We start from the raw sequence: 18734 nt of genomic DNA on the forward strand, positions 1-18734 counted from the left end.
GAGGCAATTTAGGAGGATATTGTGCCATTACAGAAAGAAATGATGATAATGTCAGTGGGGGCTGTGAGAGTCAACTTGCAGAGTCAAAGAGGTACGTGATTAAAAGAGCGAGGACATAGAAGAGACTAGACAGGGTATCTCTTGCATGGAGAGAGAAGGGAAACAAATGGCAGAGGCCAAAATGATGCTTAGTCTTCTGATTTACATCAGTGGGAGGACAGTGGTGCCATTTACCAGGATGAGGAATGCAACACAGACCTGGTTTGTTGAGGGATGTGTTTTCTCTGCAAATGTAGGCCATCTCTCGATAAATATCTCAGAGAATAATAACAGCAACAGTTGTGTGAATAGTTACTCGGCTTTTTGCCCCTCCTCCTTAATGTATTTTATTTTTTTGCTTTGGTGATACCATTATCCACACAATGGTTAAATACTTGGGAGTCATTTTCCTGCTTATTTGACTAGTAAGGCACTTGGTGTTGCCAGGAATTGTGTTAAGTATTTGACATTCATGATCTCATTTGCTCCTTATGACAATGCTAGAAGAGGAAGGCTCTGACTGCAAAGCACCCACGTAACTCAGTTGACCATGGCCTCAATTTTGAAGGTGTGCTTGTCAAGTCCTAAGACTTTATTCTGAATTAGGTATAGCTAGTACTGTAGTTATTCATGTGTGTCTCTCAACTATTAAATTGTGAGCTCTTCAACAACAAAAATCACACCTTTGTTCATTTGGGGGTTCCAGAATCTAGCAAAATGCCTGGCATATGGCAGGAATGTAGCAAATATTTGATGGCTATATGAATGAAACTATGAAATAAATGAATTAGTAGTTAAATCAGACCTGTGGATTATATGAAAGTCTTAATGTGAAAAAAGCATGGAGTATTGTATTTTTCCTACATAAAATCAATTGATACACACACACACACACACACACATTTTTAATCCAGAATGAGTATTGATTTTCTTTGAAATGATTTCTTTTCACCTTTAAACAATATACATGTCTCCCAACAGCTTAGTCAGACTGTTTTAAAACAATGTAGGCTATTTTGTCTTTTTTTGGTCCTGATTTAAGACATTTGACCACTTAATCATTTGACTACTTTACAACATTTGATGCTGTAGTGTCTATCCATGGCTAGAAAAGGATACAGATTAGCCAAGTGCTATTATTTGCAACAGGGAATTCTGAAAATAGGCCTCATTTCTTTACTGAATCTACTTACTGTGTTAGTTCCTTTCTCACTAATAATTTATAATATCGATTTATGCATGTATTTGATGAGGAATGGAAATTACCCAATTTAAATGCTTTTTCCTCTGTCTTGTTATTTCCTAATAGGAGATACTGGATGCTCTACAGAAAGCAGAACCTAGGACAGAGGACCTCAAGTCTCAGCTGAATGAACTTTGTCGATTTTCGAGAGACCTGAGTATATACAGTGGAAAAGTTTCTGGCTTGATTAAAGAATATAATTGGTAAGGCATGAACATTTTTGATAATTGAAATATTTTTGTAAGAATTAGAAGCTAGATTTAAGGTGTAATTTCAATAATATCAATAATTCATTAAGCATTAAGTACATTACTAAGAGAGGTAAGTGCACATTCTAAGAACTGCTGATTCTATGAACATTATTTTAATCAACTTTACCATTTTTTTCCTTCCATTAAATTTTCCAATCACTTTTTCAGTCTCTCTTTGCAAGCATCCAAGGGCTGCCAGAATAAAGAGCAGATTTTACAGCAAAGATTTCAAAAAGCCTGCAGAGATTTCCAGCAATGGATGGTTAATGCAAAAATCACTACTGCCAAATGTTTTGATATACCTCAAAATATTAGTGAAGTTTCAGCAAGTCTTCAGAAAATACAGGTAAGAGTGTTATCAATTAATTCTAATAATGGTGCTGAAGTGGATTTAAAAGGTGTCTTTAGATGTTTTTATAGGTGCATTGCATGTTAAAGTTTTGCTTAAGAAACTCAAATTTCATATAAATCCCTGCTTGAAGTGGCTGATTATGTACATGAAGAAAAACTAATCTATTTACATAAGTGCATGCTATCTTTATATATTAATAGGGATTTGGGGAATAATAAAAGCTATTTCTGTGTGACAAACATTATGCCTGAGCATTCTAAGTGGATTTTCTCATTTAATTTTTTAAAAGACAACATCAGGTATATAAGATTGTTATTGCCAATGTACACATACAGTAAAAGACTCTTACAGAAGTCACAGAACTTGTATGTAAAATAGACAGAGCTGCAGATAGATTTTATAAGATTGTTATTGCCAATGTACACATACAGTAAAAGACTCTTACAGAAGTCACAGAACTGGTATGTAAAATAGACAGAGCTGCAGATAGATTTTTTGTTTGTTTGTTTGTTTGTTTCTAGTCTTTTCTTCCCTTAATTGCAACTTCATGGTGCCATTCCACAGACCACCTTCAACACCAACATTTTTTAAGCATAGTTATTGAATTTGCCTTTCATAGTTGTACATGTCTGATTATTTTTTATACTAGCAGTCCTGAGTGGTTATAAAATTTGAATTTTTTTCAGAGGGCATGTGTATATAGAAAATTATGTATAAGTGTTCGTGCTTGAAATTTCTCTGTTAGTCACAGGCTCTGAAACAGTTGTCCATATCTACGTCGCTGTTTTGAATTCTTGGTTCATAACTTAATATAATGGGATAACTCTTGCTTTGAATGTTTGTTTCATTTAAAAGTTTTTCTGCTTGCTCCAGGCCAGGGAGTAGAACTTTAGAACCTCAGTTACCTGTTCGTCTCTGTTGCAGAAACCAGTACTATTTTTGAGGACAGCTTTGGTCCTTTTCTTGGACCCTCTTGTCTCAGCACAGCTACATGTGTGGGGGTGGCTGTCCATTAAGACAAATGTCCTCGTGAGGTTCCTTTGATCAAAACTCACAACATAGAATATCTACACTTATGTTTTTTTTTCAAAAATAAATAACCTTGAGCTTCTTCTTTCCATTTCTTCTATAACACTTGAAAATATTCATGGGAATTAACTGTAGGATACAGAATCCCCCCATTTCTTCCCAGCATCTAGCCAGATGGGAAAAGTACGTACTTTGGTGAACTTTATTGAATTACCCTTTGGCATTATGGCATTAACTTGTCCTTCTTAAGGACAGCACTATCAAACACTCTTGTTATGTTCTGATAAACTGCTGCTAATAATGTAATCTAATCCATTTAACAGCATTTGCTTTATTAAGACTCCCCAGGGAAACTCATCTCTTATCTCTTTCTAGGAATAGTTGTGCTTCTGCTGAGCAGATGGTTATTTTTATCGTATGGGCCCTGTGAGTTGTGTACCTGGTTGTGTTTACTCGTTTGCTTAGGCAACTAGGATCCTCAGAGCCTAAGTCATAATCCAGTTCCACCAATTATACAGAGCCACATAGCATTTATTTTGTAAACTAATCTTAGCCAGAGATTAGTTTAGTTTACAACTCTTATTTTCCCTTGGTCCTCATTTCCTCTCCTGTTTATTTTTAACCAATTGTTAATATTTTATGCAATACCTCGCAACCTTTTTAGGACAAGTCAGAATTTAGATTGGTGAATAAAATAATTTGCAAATTGGTAAATAAAATAGTTTGCAAGTCAGAATTTAGATTAATAAATAAAATAATTTGCAAATAAAATAAATTGCAGAATTTAGAATGGTAAATAAAAATAATTTATAAATTGGTGAATAAAATAATTTGCAAATAAATAATTAAAGCAAGGGCTGGATCATTTAATATATAATAAAAATAGTTTATTTCTTTTCTTTGATTTCATTGGGAAATACATAGAAAAATCAAATTATTTTAAAGCATGGAACATTGTATTATGCCTAATTTTATATTTTTCTTTGTAGGAGTTTTTGTCAGAAAGTGAAAATGGACAGCACAAGCTAAACATGATGCTATCTAAAGGAGAGCTTTTGAGTACTCTGTTGACCAAAGAGAAAGCTAACGGTATCCAGGCCAAAGCTGCAACTGCAAAAGAAGATTGGAAAAATTTTCATTCAAATCTCCACCAAAAGGAATCCGCCCTAGAGGTATAACATAGCCAACCACATGGGCATATTCTGTGTTGTTCATTTGTTTGTTGTTGTTTGTTAAACCACAGTTTCAATATATCCAAGCCCCCTTGTCAGTGGTTTTGGTCATCCCTCCCTAAATTTAAATGGACAACTGGATAACTGTAAGAAATAGCTCCGTGCTAGAAGTGTGAGCCTTCCTGAGGAATTAAACAGCTTCTTGCATGGTAGGGTCTATGATCACAGACTTGGCCATTCATTTTCCCAATAGGAACAACCAATTTTATATTTAAGCATGGCACTTAATATTTCATTTAAAATGCCTCAATTTTGGAAGTTGTTCTGGAAGAATGAACAGAAATATCCATGTAAGGCTATAAAATGCTATGGATAAGAGGGTATATTATAACTAATGCAAATATCAGGTAATAAGTTTTTAGGAGTTAAGTATGCAAGGAGAGGGTGTTTACACAATTTCATTTTCTCCAGACACAATATAAGCTGAATTTATTATAACCATAACATACTTACTGCCACAATGCAATGATTTTTTTCTTCTGAGATCATCTTTTTTATGTATAACTCTTCTCTTAGAAGAAAATTTAGAAGCATGGGAGTGAGTATTTTTTCCTTTTAAAATAACACTTCCTGGAAGAATAGATGTTTAATTTGATTGTGACCATATAAATGGCAGTTAGAAAAAAAAATAATAGGGAATTAATATTCAGGAAGAGGAAAATGTGTGCTTCCCCAGTTCTTTCATAAGACCTCAGTGGTCTTTATATAAGACCACTGAATTCTCTCTTGCTGTTCTGTCATGGCAGGCATCCTTCATTTAATAGAGTGATAACCATTGTGCGGTGCCTAGAAATTTACCCTTAACCGTACAGGCAATGTGGCCTGAGCTCCAAAGCATCAGCTGTTGAGTGTAGTATATCTAGCATTGATTGCAAGATTACCTAGTTCAAGCTCAAGAGTAGGTAGTAGGTCAGGAATTGCCTGTTTTCCTAATCTGCCTTTCTCCTCATGACAGGTGTAACTCTTATTTGATCCATGTCTCCCTCCCTTCCTTCCATCCCATTAGGAATAGATACATTGTATTAGTCCATGTCTGTCACTTATAACAAAATACTTGAAACTGGGTCATTTACAAAAACCCAACACTTATGGCTCACAGTTTTAGAGGCTGGGAAGTCCAAAGTCCAAGGAACACCTCTGATGAGGCCTTCTTGATGGTGGCTCTACAGTGATTCAGGGTGTCCCATGGTGAATGGCTTGAGCAAGAATGAACTAACCTTCTCACTCGCTCTCCTTCTAAAGGCATCAGAGCCACATCCATTACTCCATGAATGGATCAATCCATTCACAAGGGCACAGTCCTCACAATCTATTCACCTCTTCAAGCCCCACCATTCAATTACCATAAAAGGATTTCCCATCCTCTTAACAGTTACAATGAGGGCTAAGCTTCAGTGAGTCTTAGGGGACATTTAATCCACATCAGACATAATAGTGCCTCTTATGTGCCAGGCACTATGTAAAGAATACAGGAGGGTTCACCTTTTGCCTTGCTTTGGGAAGTTTACTTTCTAAAGGGGAAACAGTATGTAAGAGATGATTACAATAATAACATAGATATGTTGAAAAGGTGGTAGTCACTCATAGAAGGACGCCATTAACTCTATTCGGAGAAATCAAGGAAGGTTTCCAGAGAAGTGACATTTTGACTGAATCAAGTGGTCTTTGAATTTACCTAGGCTGACATGCATTTCAGGTAAAAGCAATTGAAGGCACAGGGCCAGGGAGTCATAAGTGCCAACTATGAATGGGGGACTTTGAGAACTTTGACACCAACACGAAATTTTGCAAGAAGAGCAAAAGAGATAATATTGGAGATGAAGATTAGGGCCAGATCCTATAATGTCTTGTGTACTAAGCAATTTGACCTTGACTCTCAACCAGGGTTTTTTAATCTGAACCCCAGATACAATTTTCCCAAGGATGAAACATAATCCGTGCTATGCTAGATGCATAGGTCAGAAGTTAATTCATTATGTAGAATGGATGCTTTAGGACACTAGGACTTAATTTTTTCCCAGGGCCTGTTTGAGAAAGACTGAGTGAGGAATCTGCAGATCTTTAAGCTGGAGATAAACACGTAAATTTTCTGACCACAGTGTAAACCAGAATGGGGGACAGGAAGTAGTTGGAAGACTAGAGAAAGCTTTTCATAATGATCCAGATGCGAGAGACTAAGGCCTGACTTAAGGTGATAACAATAGGATAGAGAATTTGTCTTTGAGGTAAAACACAAGAGGACTTGGTAACTAATTAGATGAGGGGCATGGGGAAGAAGTTAAGTTTGAATCCTCAGCTTCTACTTTGGAAGGTGGTGTGAATGGTGATGCCACTAATTGAGACATGCATATAGTAGCAAAAGTAGTGTTGGAGGGGATGCAAAAATTTATTCAGTTTAATATGCATTACATTTGATGTGCCTGCAAGATTTTCAGGGGCCAGTGACCAGGAAAGTAGCAGTTAGCACGCGTGCAAAGCTCAAGAGAGAGGGTAGAGCCGCAGGAACAGCGGTAGTGAGATCTCACCAGTGTTGTAGGCACGTAACACGAACAAATCTGCATTTAATCCTCACAACCGTTCCATGGAACAGGAACTCTCTTATCTTAACCACAGGGTGGTCAAATAATCTCATAGCTCGAAAGTAGTGGAAACAAGTTCAAACCCATCATCTCAAAATGCGGTATAAATACAGTTTTATAAATGTGGGGCTTTGAGAATTTGTTAGTGGTCATTGAAACCATTGGAGAAATAGTTGGGAAAACATGCAGAATGAATATTTAATGGGAACCAATACACCTCTGTATAGTATTTTTAAAAGTATATAAATAACTTTAGGAGTTTAGGAGGAATGTTAGAACTTAATATCAAATCTCATCCTTATTTTTGTTACCTAGGCCCCTTGCTCAGATCCTGTGACTGCAAGCCTTGGAAAAAGACCCAATTTTTTTTGTACTAGACCTCTGACCGAGCCCCTAATACTCTGTTTTTCAGTGCCCTTTCTTTGTAGAAACTAAGTTCCTGATCACAGTCCTCCAGTTTTCCCTGCTCAATGGCCCCATGAGATTCCAGCAACAAGGAAGATGGAAACACCTGGAATTTATGAATTTATTTAACTATTCAACAAATATTTGTTGACTATCTTCCATTTGCCAAGGACTCTTCTAGATTCTGGGGATACAGCAAAGAATAAAACAGGAAAAAAATCCCTCCCTTGTGAAGCTTACATTTTAGTAGAATACTCCAGGAGTTGCCTTGATAACTGACATTTGTGAGGCAGTGTTAACTTTCGAGGGCATTCCCACAGCTAACCCATCTCCCTCAGAGGTGAGCATGGCAGACATAATTCTCCCCACATTGTAGACATCCTGGACCAGATACAGATGGAACCTGAGCCTTTCTCCCACACATTACATTGGTCCTTGCTACAGAGATTTTTCAGCTAACTTTTACGGACTTGCTCTTTGACAAAATGACCTAAAGTTCTGGTTAATTTTAAAGCCTTTAATTGGTTCATAAATAACAAATTCAAATTTACATCAATCTAGGACTTGTTAAGTAATAAAGAGTGGATGTAGACACCTTTGCTAATGCGAAATGGTACCATATAAAACTTTATCAAGTGCATTTTACAGCTACTGGTACCCACACAGTATCTATGAAAGTATTTACAACATTCTTATGTGATAAGCACATGACACTATTTGGTATTTCTTATCTCTTTATAAATCAGAAAAAAACTGTTTTCTAAAAACATAATAAGCATGTAAATGATGTATGTATGTGACTTCTTGTCCCATCATTAGTCAAAATCAACAGAATGTTTACTAACATTTATTTATATTCCTACAAGGTACCATGGTGTGTCCCAGGAAGTGTAAGACACAGGCCCTCCCCTCATGGAGGTTGTAATCTAGTTGTGAAAGCAAATATTGTATTTTAAAAAGTAGAGCCATAAAAAGTTCTTAAAGGATATTTAAAAATTATACGAGTGCCAAGGTAGAGGAAGGAATGTTCCAGAAGGGGAGGAGGCTATATTGGGGTGGGTTTTGGAAGTCAAGTGAAGGACTTTGGACTTGCTATGAAATTTTTTTTAAATTCCCTGACACTTTGTAAAACCTTGTAGAATCTAAAGATCCAAATGAAGGACTTTGAAGTGAGTGCTGAGCCTGTACAGGACTGGCTGAGTAAAACCGAGAAGATGGTCCATGAGAGCAGCAATCGCCTCTACGATCTGCCGGCCAAGAGGAGAGAGCAGCAGAAGCTGCAGGTGATGAGGCCCCCGGTGCCGAGTCACTCAGCTTCATACCCTCCTCTGTAGAACGAGCTTTCAGACGCATGGAGTGTATCCTCTCCCTATTTGCACCGATTTTATGTTTCTGCTTTTCCTTTGGGGTGTGCTTTGTTTCCTTCCTGTCGTGCTCACTGTGTGTAGCTTGGAATTGATAAAGCCTTCAGGGTACACCGATTGCTTGCTAATGCTGATTTCCATGTTCTCCAGGCCATAGCTTCGCCCGAGATGTGCATTCCCCCAGCCTCTGAATAGTAACTTGCTTGTGCTTTTCAGTCTGTCCTTGAGGAAATACACTGCTACGAGCCTCAGCTCAACAGGCTGAAAGAGAAAGCTCAGCAGCTGTGGGAAGGACAAGCTGCCAGCAAGAGCTTTATGCACAGAGTGTCGCAGCTGTCTTCTCAGTATCTAGCGCTAAGCAATTTAACAAAGGTAACGCCTGGTGCGTGCTGTGTGTGAGTGTGGTTCTGATGTTGCAGACCTGGAGGTGTGGTAGGTCGTGCAGGGTGTCCCTCCTGACATGCCGTCGGTGTGGTGTCTCCAGCTTGCAATCTGAATTAATCATTTGTGTTGCACCAGCTAAATGTGGTTCTCTGCAAAGACCCGGGAGACTTCAAAGATGGAAGAGACTTTCAGTCTCTGTTATTGCACAAAATATTCCTTTTAATCTTGAAATGATGTTCTCCAGTGCTTTGATTTTGAAGACTCAGAGCATAAACTTACGGCAAAATTCAGAGTTTTTGTTCTGAAGAATCTCAGATTAAATTGCTTTAGAAAAACATGAATTCAGGGCAATTTAAATTTTATTGAACTAAATATAGGAGTATAGGGTAATTTTTAAAAATTTGTCTAAATTTCTTTTATTCATTATACTCATAGTAGTGGAGGATGTGTTTATTGGTAGTTTCAGTTCAGATTCCAGAGCAGAGCTCAAAATTGGCAATGCCACATATAACTGATTATCTCTCTTTTCAATAGCTTAGAAAAAAGTAAATGGAATCCCATAATGACCTCATTTAGAGCATTCAGCTGGTTTAATGCAGACCCATCTTGAACTTTATGGTGCAAGCCTATCTTGAGCTTCATGTGGCTTGTAACATTTATTCCCCATATTGTTAATTTCACATGTTTAGAATGTAGGGAATCTACCACGATTTTTCTTTAAATTATGCTCACCTATTTTAGTGTGGATTTGCTTCTGGTCTGCTAATTTGAATCTTCAACAAAACATCATTGAGCTAGTCACATTAGTATAGGTCTTGGAGTAAATAGTCGATGTTTAAACACATGTTTACCCATCTTTAGTTTATGAATGTTGCTTTTTTCTGTGTTTAGAGCACCTGGCACATATCTAAAGTTAGAATGAATTAAGGACATCTTTCTATTTCATTGTATTTAGGTAGATACCAACAAGTAATAGATATTTGAATGTTCTAAGAGCTATAGACTGTTCTTATAATGTCTTCACTGTGTTGAATATGACCTGTAGTTAATAAGTAAAATCACATGAATGGTCACAACTTTAAAAATTTAGGGATATTACAAAATCTCAGATTATAATTTTTTAGAACTCTGGCTACCATATAGGACATATGGGTATGTAGTATCATTTTAGCCTAATGTGATATGCAAAAGCTGGAAACTGCTTTTATTAGTCTGCCAGACAAGGCATTAGGAAGAAATTTTACTGATTAAAAAAAACAAATCGTGATTGTCATAAAGAAGTTGAGGGACATTAAAATAATTTTTTCTGCTTTTCGATTCAGTTATTCTAATATGTTTACTATTTAGGAAGACATTTCACATCTCATCAACTTAATACAGACTTACATCATACCTGTGAAGCATATACAGCTATGACTGACTGTGGTTGTTTCAAACAAACTGTTAGCTTTATAATGTGAGTAGCTCTAGGCTGTGAAGGCTCTGTGAAGTGGACAGCCAGAAAACCATTTTTGTCATTTCCAGGAGAAAGTGTCAAGAATGGATAGAATTGCTGCAGAACACAATCAGTTCTCTCTCGGGATTAAAGAATTGCAAGACTGGATGACAGATGCCATTCACACTCTGGATTCTTACTGCCACCCGACATCGGACAAAAGTGTGCTGGACAGCAGGATGCTCAAGCTTGAGGTACGCAATTTTCGAGAGAAATATTTCTAACTTACAGAATTTCTTTTTCTAGAAATTTCTCAAGTCTCCATCTGCCTGGCATGATTATGTCTCCGTCTCTCTACAAGAAACTTTAGAACGCTTTGTGGGTGTGAGCCTCCTTGTCTAAGCATTGCTGAACGATTTGACCCCAGCTGCACTCAACCATAGATGATTTACAAAAATAAAAGAGAACAAACCCCAAATGTGATTACTTGCTTGATAGCCATTTAAGAGGCTATTTTCAAATTATATTACAGACATATTTACTTTGAGAAAATATTCTTTTTTTTTTTTTTTTTGTCTTTTTTTTTGTGACCTAGAGGAAAAGAAATACAATGTGAAGGACAAAAAGAAATTTTCAAAATTTGTTATCCCCAAGGGCAGGGAAGCTGGGGTATTCGTGAACAAACTCCCATGAGTCAGGAGGGCAGTTGATGGTCACCCCAGGGGGCAACAACCCCCTCCACCCCCCTCACTGCTTGTCTACATTGTCCTTGAGCTGAGAGGACATCAGGGACCAGAGAATGTCCTCGGGCTAAGAGGTTTCAGAGTGCAGTGGCGGCATCTGCACTGCTATGGTCTGGCAGTACATACGGGGGGGCTCACTGACAATGTCCGCTGCAAAAGGCCCCAAAACATGGTGGAAAATTTGACACAAACGATTGATGGAATTAAAAATATAACATGCCTAATAAGACAAGGAATTACTTTGTCTGTAAGAGAAATAATTAAGTTTTAATAATTAGACCAGTCAGGAAATGTTGCCTGTTTTTCACTGTGATTTTCTGATTTTTAAGTCTCAGGTGAGATGGTTACTGTGCTTATTTTTCCTCGGGTCTTCTTTCCTTCCTTTAGTAATTCCCTTCTTTCTCTCCTGCTCCGATTGTCCTGCTCAACTTGATAAGAGTTCAGTGGTGGTTCTCTCCCTGCCCAGAGTTTTGGCTCCAGAAAAGACCCATCTCAGGGGATCTCTCCTGGTTTTACCTTCAAGCTCCTCCCTGTGTCTGTGTCCCCTGGTCACTGACTCTCGGGTTTATGTCCAGTCCCACTTTTCTGCCTGTCGGCCTGGATTTAGCTGTCCCCTGCTTCCTGAGGCTGTCCTTGCCAGAGACCTCGACTCGGATCGGATCAGCCCTGGCCAGCCTGCGTGCTCCCAAGCCTGACCCTTTCCTGATCTCTGGACCCCCTGATGGCTGGAGTGGACACCAGACTCAGAAGATTCTCAATACAGGTTACTTTTCTTTCAAATCCCTTTCAGTCAACTTGAAGGAGCTCTTTCTAAGTGGACAAGTTATCAGGACGACGTTCGGCAGTTTTCCAGCTGGATGGACGGCGTGGAAGCCGCCCTGCATGAGTCTGAAAGGCAGTACGCGGAGCTGCGGGAGAAAACCACCGCCCTCGGCAAGGCCAAGGTTAGAGCCGGGCTTCAGGTGACCCTTGTTCTCCCACAGGCTTCCTTAGAATGCCACAGTCAGAGATGCGCTTACCTGTAGGCCAGGGCTGTACACATAAGTAATTATAGTTGGGGCTTATACTGTAACTTCTAATGGCTTCTTTAGCCAGAATTTGTTTGTGGTTATTTTATTAGTGAGTGAAAATTCTCTCTTTTGGGAAAACTGTGTAGACCCATGGTTTATGATATAGACCATTTAAAATTTAGCAACTTCTAATATCTTTTAATATCTTCAGCCTGCTATCTTTAAGAAGTAAAAATGCTTGCTTTTTATCCCATCCTTTTGTATTACTATTTTTGTGCATTTAAAAAAAATGCTTATGTTGGTATGATAGTACATGATCTTTTAAGTAAAGAAATAAATATTGAGGAATTGTTCTTAAAATCTTTTTATTGATGGTAGTATTTAAACACACATTTTTGGAGCCATTTGATTTGAGAAATGGCTGCACTGCAGCCTTGCTCCAGGGCATATTCATTAGGTGGCCAGTTCCATCTCAGCCTTACCAAGCAGGGCTTATCTTCTACACAGAAATCCTTCAAGCTCCTGTACTCTCGGTTTCTGTTCATTTGCAACACCGCACACTGAGTGCACTAGACTGCTGACCTCCTCATCCCCACCTCCTTCCTTCCCATCCTCACCTCGCACCATCAGGTCCTGCACCTGAATTGTAACAGGCTCCTAACTTCTCACCTTGTTTCTTGTTTCCATGTCTGTTATTTTCATATGAAGGTGAATGTCTCACTTCCCTACTTAAGAGCCCCTGTAGGCGTCTCACTGTCTACAGCATAATTCCAGCCCCCCTCACCTGCTTTGTAAGAATTTTAATAATCTCCTCCACCGTCCCCAACTCTTTCACCTCCCACCTGAATGTCACACTATTTCCTGAATGTGCCACAATCTTTCAAGACTCCATTTCTCTCTTCCCTCTTCACAGAGGTGCAAACCTCCTGCTCACTTTCTGAATAGGTTCAGAAGTCATTTTTGTTATGAGATCACCGCCACCCCTCCAGGCTTAATTAGTTGCTCTGTCCTCTCAAAGCCCTGTGTTCCTATTTCTTTATCAGTTTTCATAGGATGCATATTTACATGTCCTGCTCCCTCAGTTGACAGAGATGCTCAGTTTTCTTTATAACCTCAGCTCTTGGCTCTCTGTCTAACACAGAGCAAATGCTGAGTAAAAGTTATTTGAATGACTAAATGATTTGATGTGACCTGCACCGTCACTTAATATTTCTGAGTCTCATTTATGCATCTGTAAAGTAATATAATTATCCACATCATGATTATCTACATTTATTATCTGTTATAATAATTAATTGCCTAGTTGATTACATTATTCATTTATCCAATCAATATTTATTGAGAAGTTGCTACATGCCGGCATTGTGCCTGATTCTAAGTGAATAAAAGGGATTGTATTCTGGTGGGGACACACACAGTCAGCCATAAATGTTTGAATAAATAAATAATTATAACTGTTAAGCAATGAAGAAAAGAAATAGCATGGTGTGGGAGAGAGTAATTTGGAAATGGCTAATATAGATGGTTTGGAATCAGGGTGAGGGACAGTGTAACACAGGAGCCCCAAATCAGTGAAGGCAATCCCGTGTCTGCCTATTCCAAAGAACTCACCCGGAGGTCCAGTGGGTAGAGAGGATGGTTGTTTAGACTTAAAAGAGACACTGACAGCAGCCAGTCAGTCAGATATCTGCACCACCACAGTGTACATACAACAGTTATATAGTGAACAGATCAGAGTAGGGGTATAAATCATTTCCAGGCATACATGCAGACCCTCGCCCAGCTCACATAACTCAGAGCACACTGGAGATCTGGCTGAGCAGATAAGTTAATCTACTTGCTGCTCTGCTCCCTCCAGCCTTCTGTTTGTTCTTGAAGGTGACGTGCCTTTCCTTGGATAGCTGCCTTGGCCAGGGGTAGTCTCCCAGGGGGCAGGGGGATCTCTGGTATGCACAGGGAGTGGGGAATAGGGCTATGTCTATCATTTACCCTATAGATAGGAAAGGCCTCTCTGAAAGAGCAGGCATGTAACTATGCTCTAAAGGACTGAGTGCAGAGAAATTAGTCTTGGGAGGAGTTGGGAAAAGAACATTCTAGACAGAATAAACAGCATGTCTGCAGGCCCTAAAGGAGGCAAAAACCTGCACAATATAAAAGGCAGCACGTTGCTGGAGCAGAGAGTAAGCAGGGAGGGTGCTGGGAGGTGCGTTGGGAGGGGTGGCAGGAACCTGATCCTGCATCGCCATGTCGTTGCCCTGAGGATTTTCCACTTGACCTTGACAGCCTTGGGAAAGTAATCAATGTTTTAAACTAGGTAGTAACATAGTTCCATTTTCAGACATCAAACGTTATCACTTAGGTTGGTGTATGGAGTATGGAATAGGCATGGGGCAAGAATTGGTGGCCAGGAATCTGCCTAGCAGACCACTGCAACAGTCTAAACAAAAGACGAGGGCAGCACGGGCTAGGGGACCTGCAGGAGACGAGGACCAATGTGATGATATAATGGGGAGGTGAAACTAACAGCATTTCCTTTAGGATGCAGTGGTGGAGGGTGAGGGAGACACTGAAGCACTTCCAGTGTTCTGGATTGACCTCTGGCTGGAGGGTGGTGGCGTTCACTGAAAAAATACTGAAGGTGAAGGGGATTTGGTGGGGCTGGAGCAGAATGGGCATGAGATAGAAATCAGGAGCCCATTTCTGGACATAATTAGTTTGAGATATACAAGTAGAAGTATACAGTAGTTAATTGGTAATTCGTAGCTCAAAGAAAGTTCTAAACCATGTATGAAATACACAAACACACACACACACACAAACATACACAAACACACATTCGTACACTCACATACGCATCTATATCAGATAAATAGATTGATACACAGATAGATAACCTAAGGTCACTTGTCAACTGTACAGTTAAAATATCTTAATTTTAGCAGTATCACTGATATCATGGTATATGGGTAACTCCTTTATTTTTAAAAATGCTCTCTAGTTATTAAATGAAGAAGTGCTGAGTTACAGCAGCTTGCTGGAGACCATTGAAGTCAAAGGAGCTGGCATGACGGAACACTATGTCACCCAGTTAGAACTCCAGGATCTACAGGAACGATACAGAGCAATCAAAGAGAGGGCCAAGGTATGGCTAACCAGGTTCCTTGTACCTTTGTTTCCTATTGTTCCAAATAAGAGGGCTTGGAGCTGTGCTTATTCAAAGACTCATTTATATTTTTGACAATGACATGCTTGGGAAAACAGAATAAAAGAAGCAAAGTGAATTTTAATATTTTAAAGGAATCACTGGCAAAACCACACAAAAACCTTCAAATATTGTTAATAAATTATAGTTACTAAAGTAATGTTAATTCTCAACTAAAAATTCCCAGAAATGTACCAATTTAACAAAAATTTTGAACACCTTCATAATGAAGATACATAAATGCCTTACTATGCCCGGTAATGAGAGTTTTCTAAAGTAGGAAATAATTACCAATATTTATCATTCTTCATTTAGGCCTCACAAAGAAAATAAAAATACTTTTTCAGAGCACATTCTACTTTATTAGACAAAGGACCTGGAAAATTAAATCCACAGTGAGTCCAAATCCTCATTTAAGACACAATATTAGAATTTCAATTTCCTTCATTAGCAAAAGTGAATTTTTATGAAAAGAAAAGTTAATTCATTTTTTGACATGTTTATGTTACATTTTATAAGGAATTCAGAGATCAGGTAGTTAATTCAACAAAATGATCTTTAAGATCCCTTTTAATCCTGAAACAATATGTTTTTACATTTTTTACATAAATCTGGAAGGTTCATTCTTCTTGGAAATCAATCATATTCCAACAATTTAATAAAAGTGCTTTCCTAAAATTCCCAAAGTGAATTTTTACGGCACATTGATACTGCATGCAGTAATGTATTCCTGCCTTAATAACTTTATATGCTAATTATAGGAAGCAGTAACCAAGTCTGAAAAACTCGTTCGCCTGCACCAAGAATATCAGAGAGACCTAAAGGCATTTGAAGTTTGGCTGGAGCAAGAACAAGAAAAGCTTGACCGACATTTAGTTCTTGAAGGTGATGCCCACACGCATGAGACTACACTGCGAGATCTTCAGGTAATGTCTACTTTGTCCTAAAACAAAGGAAAGAATCCTCATTCCAAATGTGGAATTACTATTTTAAGTAGAAGGAAGTTAATAGGATCTTGAATCCTGTAGACAGCTGGTACCTAATAAGTTCAACCTTAGTAAGATTTGACCTAGAGCATTCTGGGACCTCAGTAGCACATGCTAGTTGAGATCATTTGGCAGACAGACTAGATTGGGCAGGATGTCACTTGGGGAACTCGTTCAGCTACTAGGGTGGCCCCAACAGGAATGGCTAGTGATCTAATTTATGTTGTCTACTGGTGCACCTGCCCGTTGCCCCCTAAAGGATTGGAGCAGATGTGGGACAGAGCAGCAGGAGACAGTAGAATGTGACACTATTCTAAGTTAAAGTGGTGACAGTATCTTGGGCCATCTGGTTTCAACCAAAACCTCCCACATTGTTGAGGATATAGGTCCAAGGTCAGAGTTCTAGAACAAAAAACCCATAGGTAGATTGTTAGAAACAATGTGGTAAGGACAATAATTGACTAATGCAAGGGACCTTATGTAGTGTCAAAGACAGGCCTTTAATCTTACCTTGACAGGTAGGTAGGGGTCAAGGAGGTTGCCCAAGAAAGGGCCACCAGTTACACAGAGTGGAGAATGGACAAAAGCCAATGATGTCAGCCCACATCCCACCAGCAGTGTGTTGGAACTTACTAACTGATGTGCTGTCAGCCCTTATTAAAATTGGTTCAGGATTGGGCAAGGCGGGCCTACAACTTGGACAAGGTGGAAAAAGCAGGGACTGTTATGGTTATCCCTGGTCTATAAAATTTCTGGTGGTTTCTGTGAGGTCTCAGGGAGTATTGTGTAATGGCAGGAGCACAAGGTTGGGGTTAAGAAGTTTTGACTGCAGTTCTCAGTGAGACCTGCCATTAGGTGACTTCAGGCAAGAGAGAACATTTCTGAATCAGTTTTCTCAACAGAGTTGTTAGGAAGATTAAATGAGATGGGAGAAAATCTGATTTAAATATACAGCCATTCATGAAATAAATGAATAGTAGCAGTTAGAAGGGTCACTATTGCATTAGCTTACTTAAGGATTTCATTCATCCTGTCTTAAAAGAATAGGATGTCCTGGTCTGCCAGGTCTAACTGTTGTAATTTATTCGAGTAGAGTTGACTTTATTTTCTCCAACTAACCCTTCTCAGCGCTTCACTCCAGACACCCCTTGGCAAGAAAATGCTGAGATCTCTGAGCTTCTGTGTAGGAAGTGGGCCAATAAGTTACTCAGCACCAGCAGATGCATCTCTTGCTGTGGTGAGAAGAAAATATTTCACCTCAGTCAGTATTAATGTGGCCCAAACCTAGCTCCAACCTCTGGTTTTGCCATGCATTAATTCTAACATTGTCTTATTTTGAGTCACCACAAATATTAAAAAGGAAGGAAGATGCTAATGGCAGAAAACAGTAGTGGGGAATTGTGATGCTCCAACTTGACAGCAGAACTTCTTCAGGATGCTGATGTCCTACAGCGTGCCAGCTATGTGGACCAAATTCACAAACTATTTTGTATAATCGAAGGCCTAATTTGAGTCATGAAACACGTATCTATATCTAAATATTGGACCATGTTTTCCCTGCAGAATAAATACTTGAAATATGGGAAACATGGGACTTTACCTAATAGAATAATGATTTGTATAATAGATAAAACTGTTATTTATGAAATATAGAAAGGATGACATATTGGGAAGATTAATAAATTAGGATATGGATCAATAAACTACAGCCCATGTCTGCATTTTAAATAAAGTTTTATTGGAACACAGCCACCCCCATTCATTTACGTATGTGGCTACTTTAGTGCTACAATGGCAGAGTTAAGTAGTTGCAGCAGAGACCGAATGGCCCACAAAGCCTAAAATGTTTACTATCAAGCTCTTCACAGAAAAAATTTGCTGACCTTGAATTAGGACAAAACATTGTACAAAATAACTTTTTAAAAATATCTAAGAATTTAAGATAAAGTTTCTGTGTTTGTGGCCATTTTGATGACTACTTCACCGTGTATGTTGTTCTGTTTCCATGTATGTGCATTTTCACATTATGTCATTCTCGAAGCAACATCATATTTGAGGAAAAAGGTTCTATTAGTTTGAACCATATGAGATTGCTATTTTTGTAGGTACAAATGATCAGATATCAGCAGTTTCAAATGGTTTGATCCGATAGCAAGAGTATTTTTTCCTTTAAACCATAGTTTAAATAAATATGTTGGTGCTTTTAATATTCTTGGTGGGATTCAACTTGATTTCTTTCATTTTATATGATCAGATCAAGCAACAGTATGGATTTTTTATTATTAGAAAAATAAATATATAATATTGTTTTGCTAACATCTTTAAGGATGTAAGATTTTTTTCTTTACATAAAAAATAGTTTATGCTCTTCAAGTCTTGGTTCATACTGAATTTGTAGGGTAAATCTCTGGGGCTTATACTTTGGCAGAGGAAATGTATCTGCATCTAGGAGCTCCTGGTGGGCAGATGTGATGATACAG

The 18734-nt window shown here is 38.5% G+C and overlaps 1 protein-coding gene across 1 annotated transcript in view; it reads left to right on the plus strand.

Annotated features, from left to right (window-relative positions):
• Window positions 1-1348: 1348 nt before the first annotated feature.
• LOC103610144 (nesprin-1-like) overlaps window positions 1349-18734 on the plus strand; it is a gene marked incomplete at its 5' end in the record, with an annotated part of 32568 nt that continues 15182 nt past the window's right edge. Inside the window, 10 exon segments of the mRNA XM_008594369.1 lie at window positions 1349-1485; window positions 1702-1879; window positions 3904-4086; window positions 8270-8413; window positions 8711-8866; window positions 10403-10630; window positions 10633-10682; window positions 11847-12000; window positions 15065-15208; window positions 16030-16194. Of these exon segments, the coding sequence (XP_008592591.1) occupies window positions 1349-1485; window positions 1702-1879; window positions 3904-4086; window positions 8270-8413; window positions 8711-8866; window positions 10403-10630; window positions 10633-10682; window positions 11847-12000; window positions 15065-15208; window positions 16030-16194 (1539 nt within the window).

Source organism: Galeopterus variegatus, unplaced genomic scaffold (genome assembly GCF_000696425.1).
Source record: "Galeopterus variegatus unplaced genomic scaffold, G_variegatus-3.0.2 Scaffold10665, whole genome shotgun sequence".
In the NCBI taxonomy this organism is placed as follows: Eukaryota; Metazoa; Chordata; class Mammalia; order Dermoptera; family Cynocephalidae; genus Galeopterus; species Galeopterus variegatus.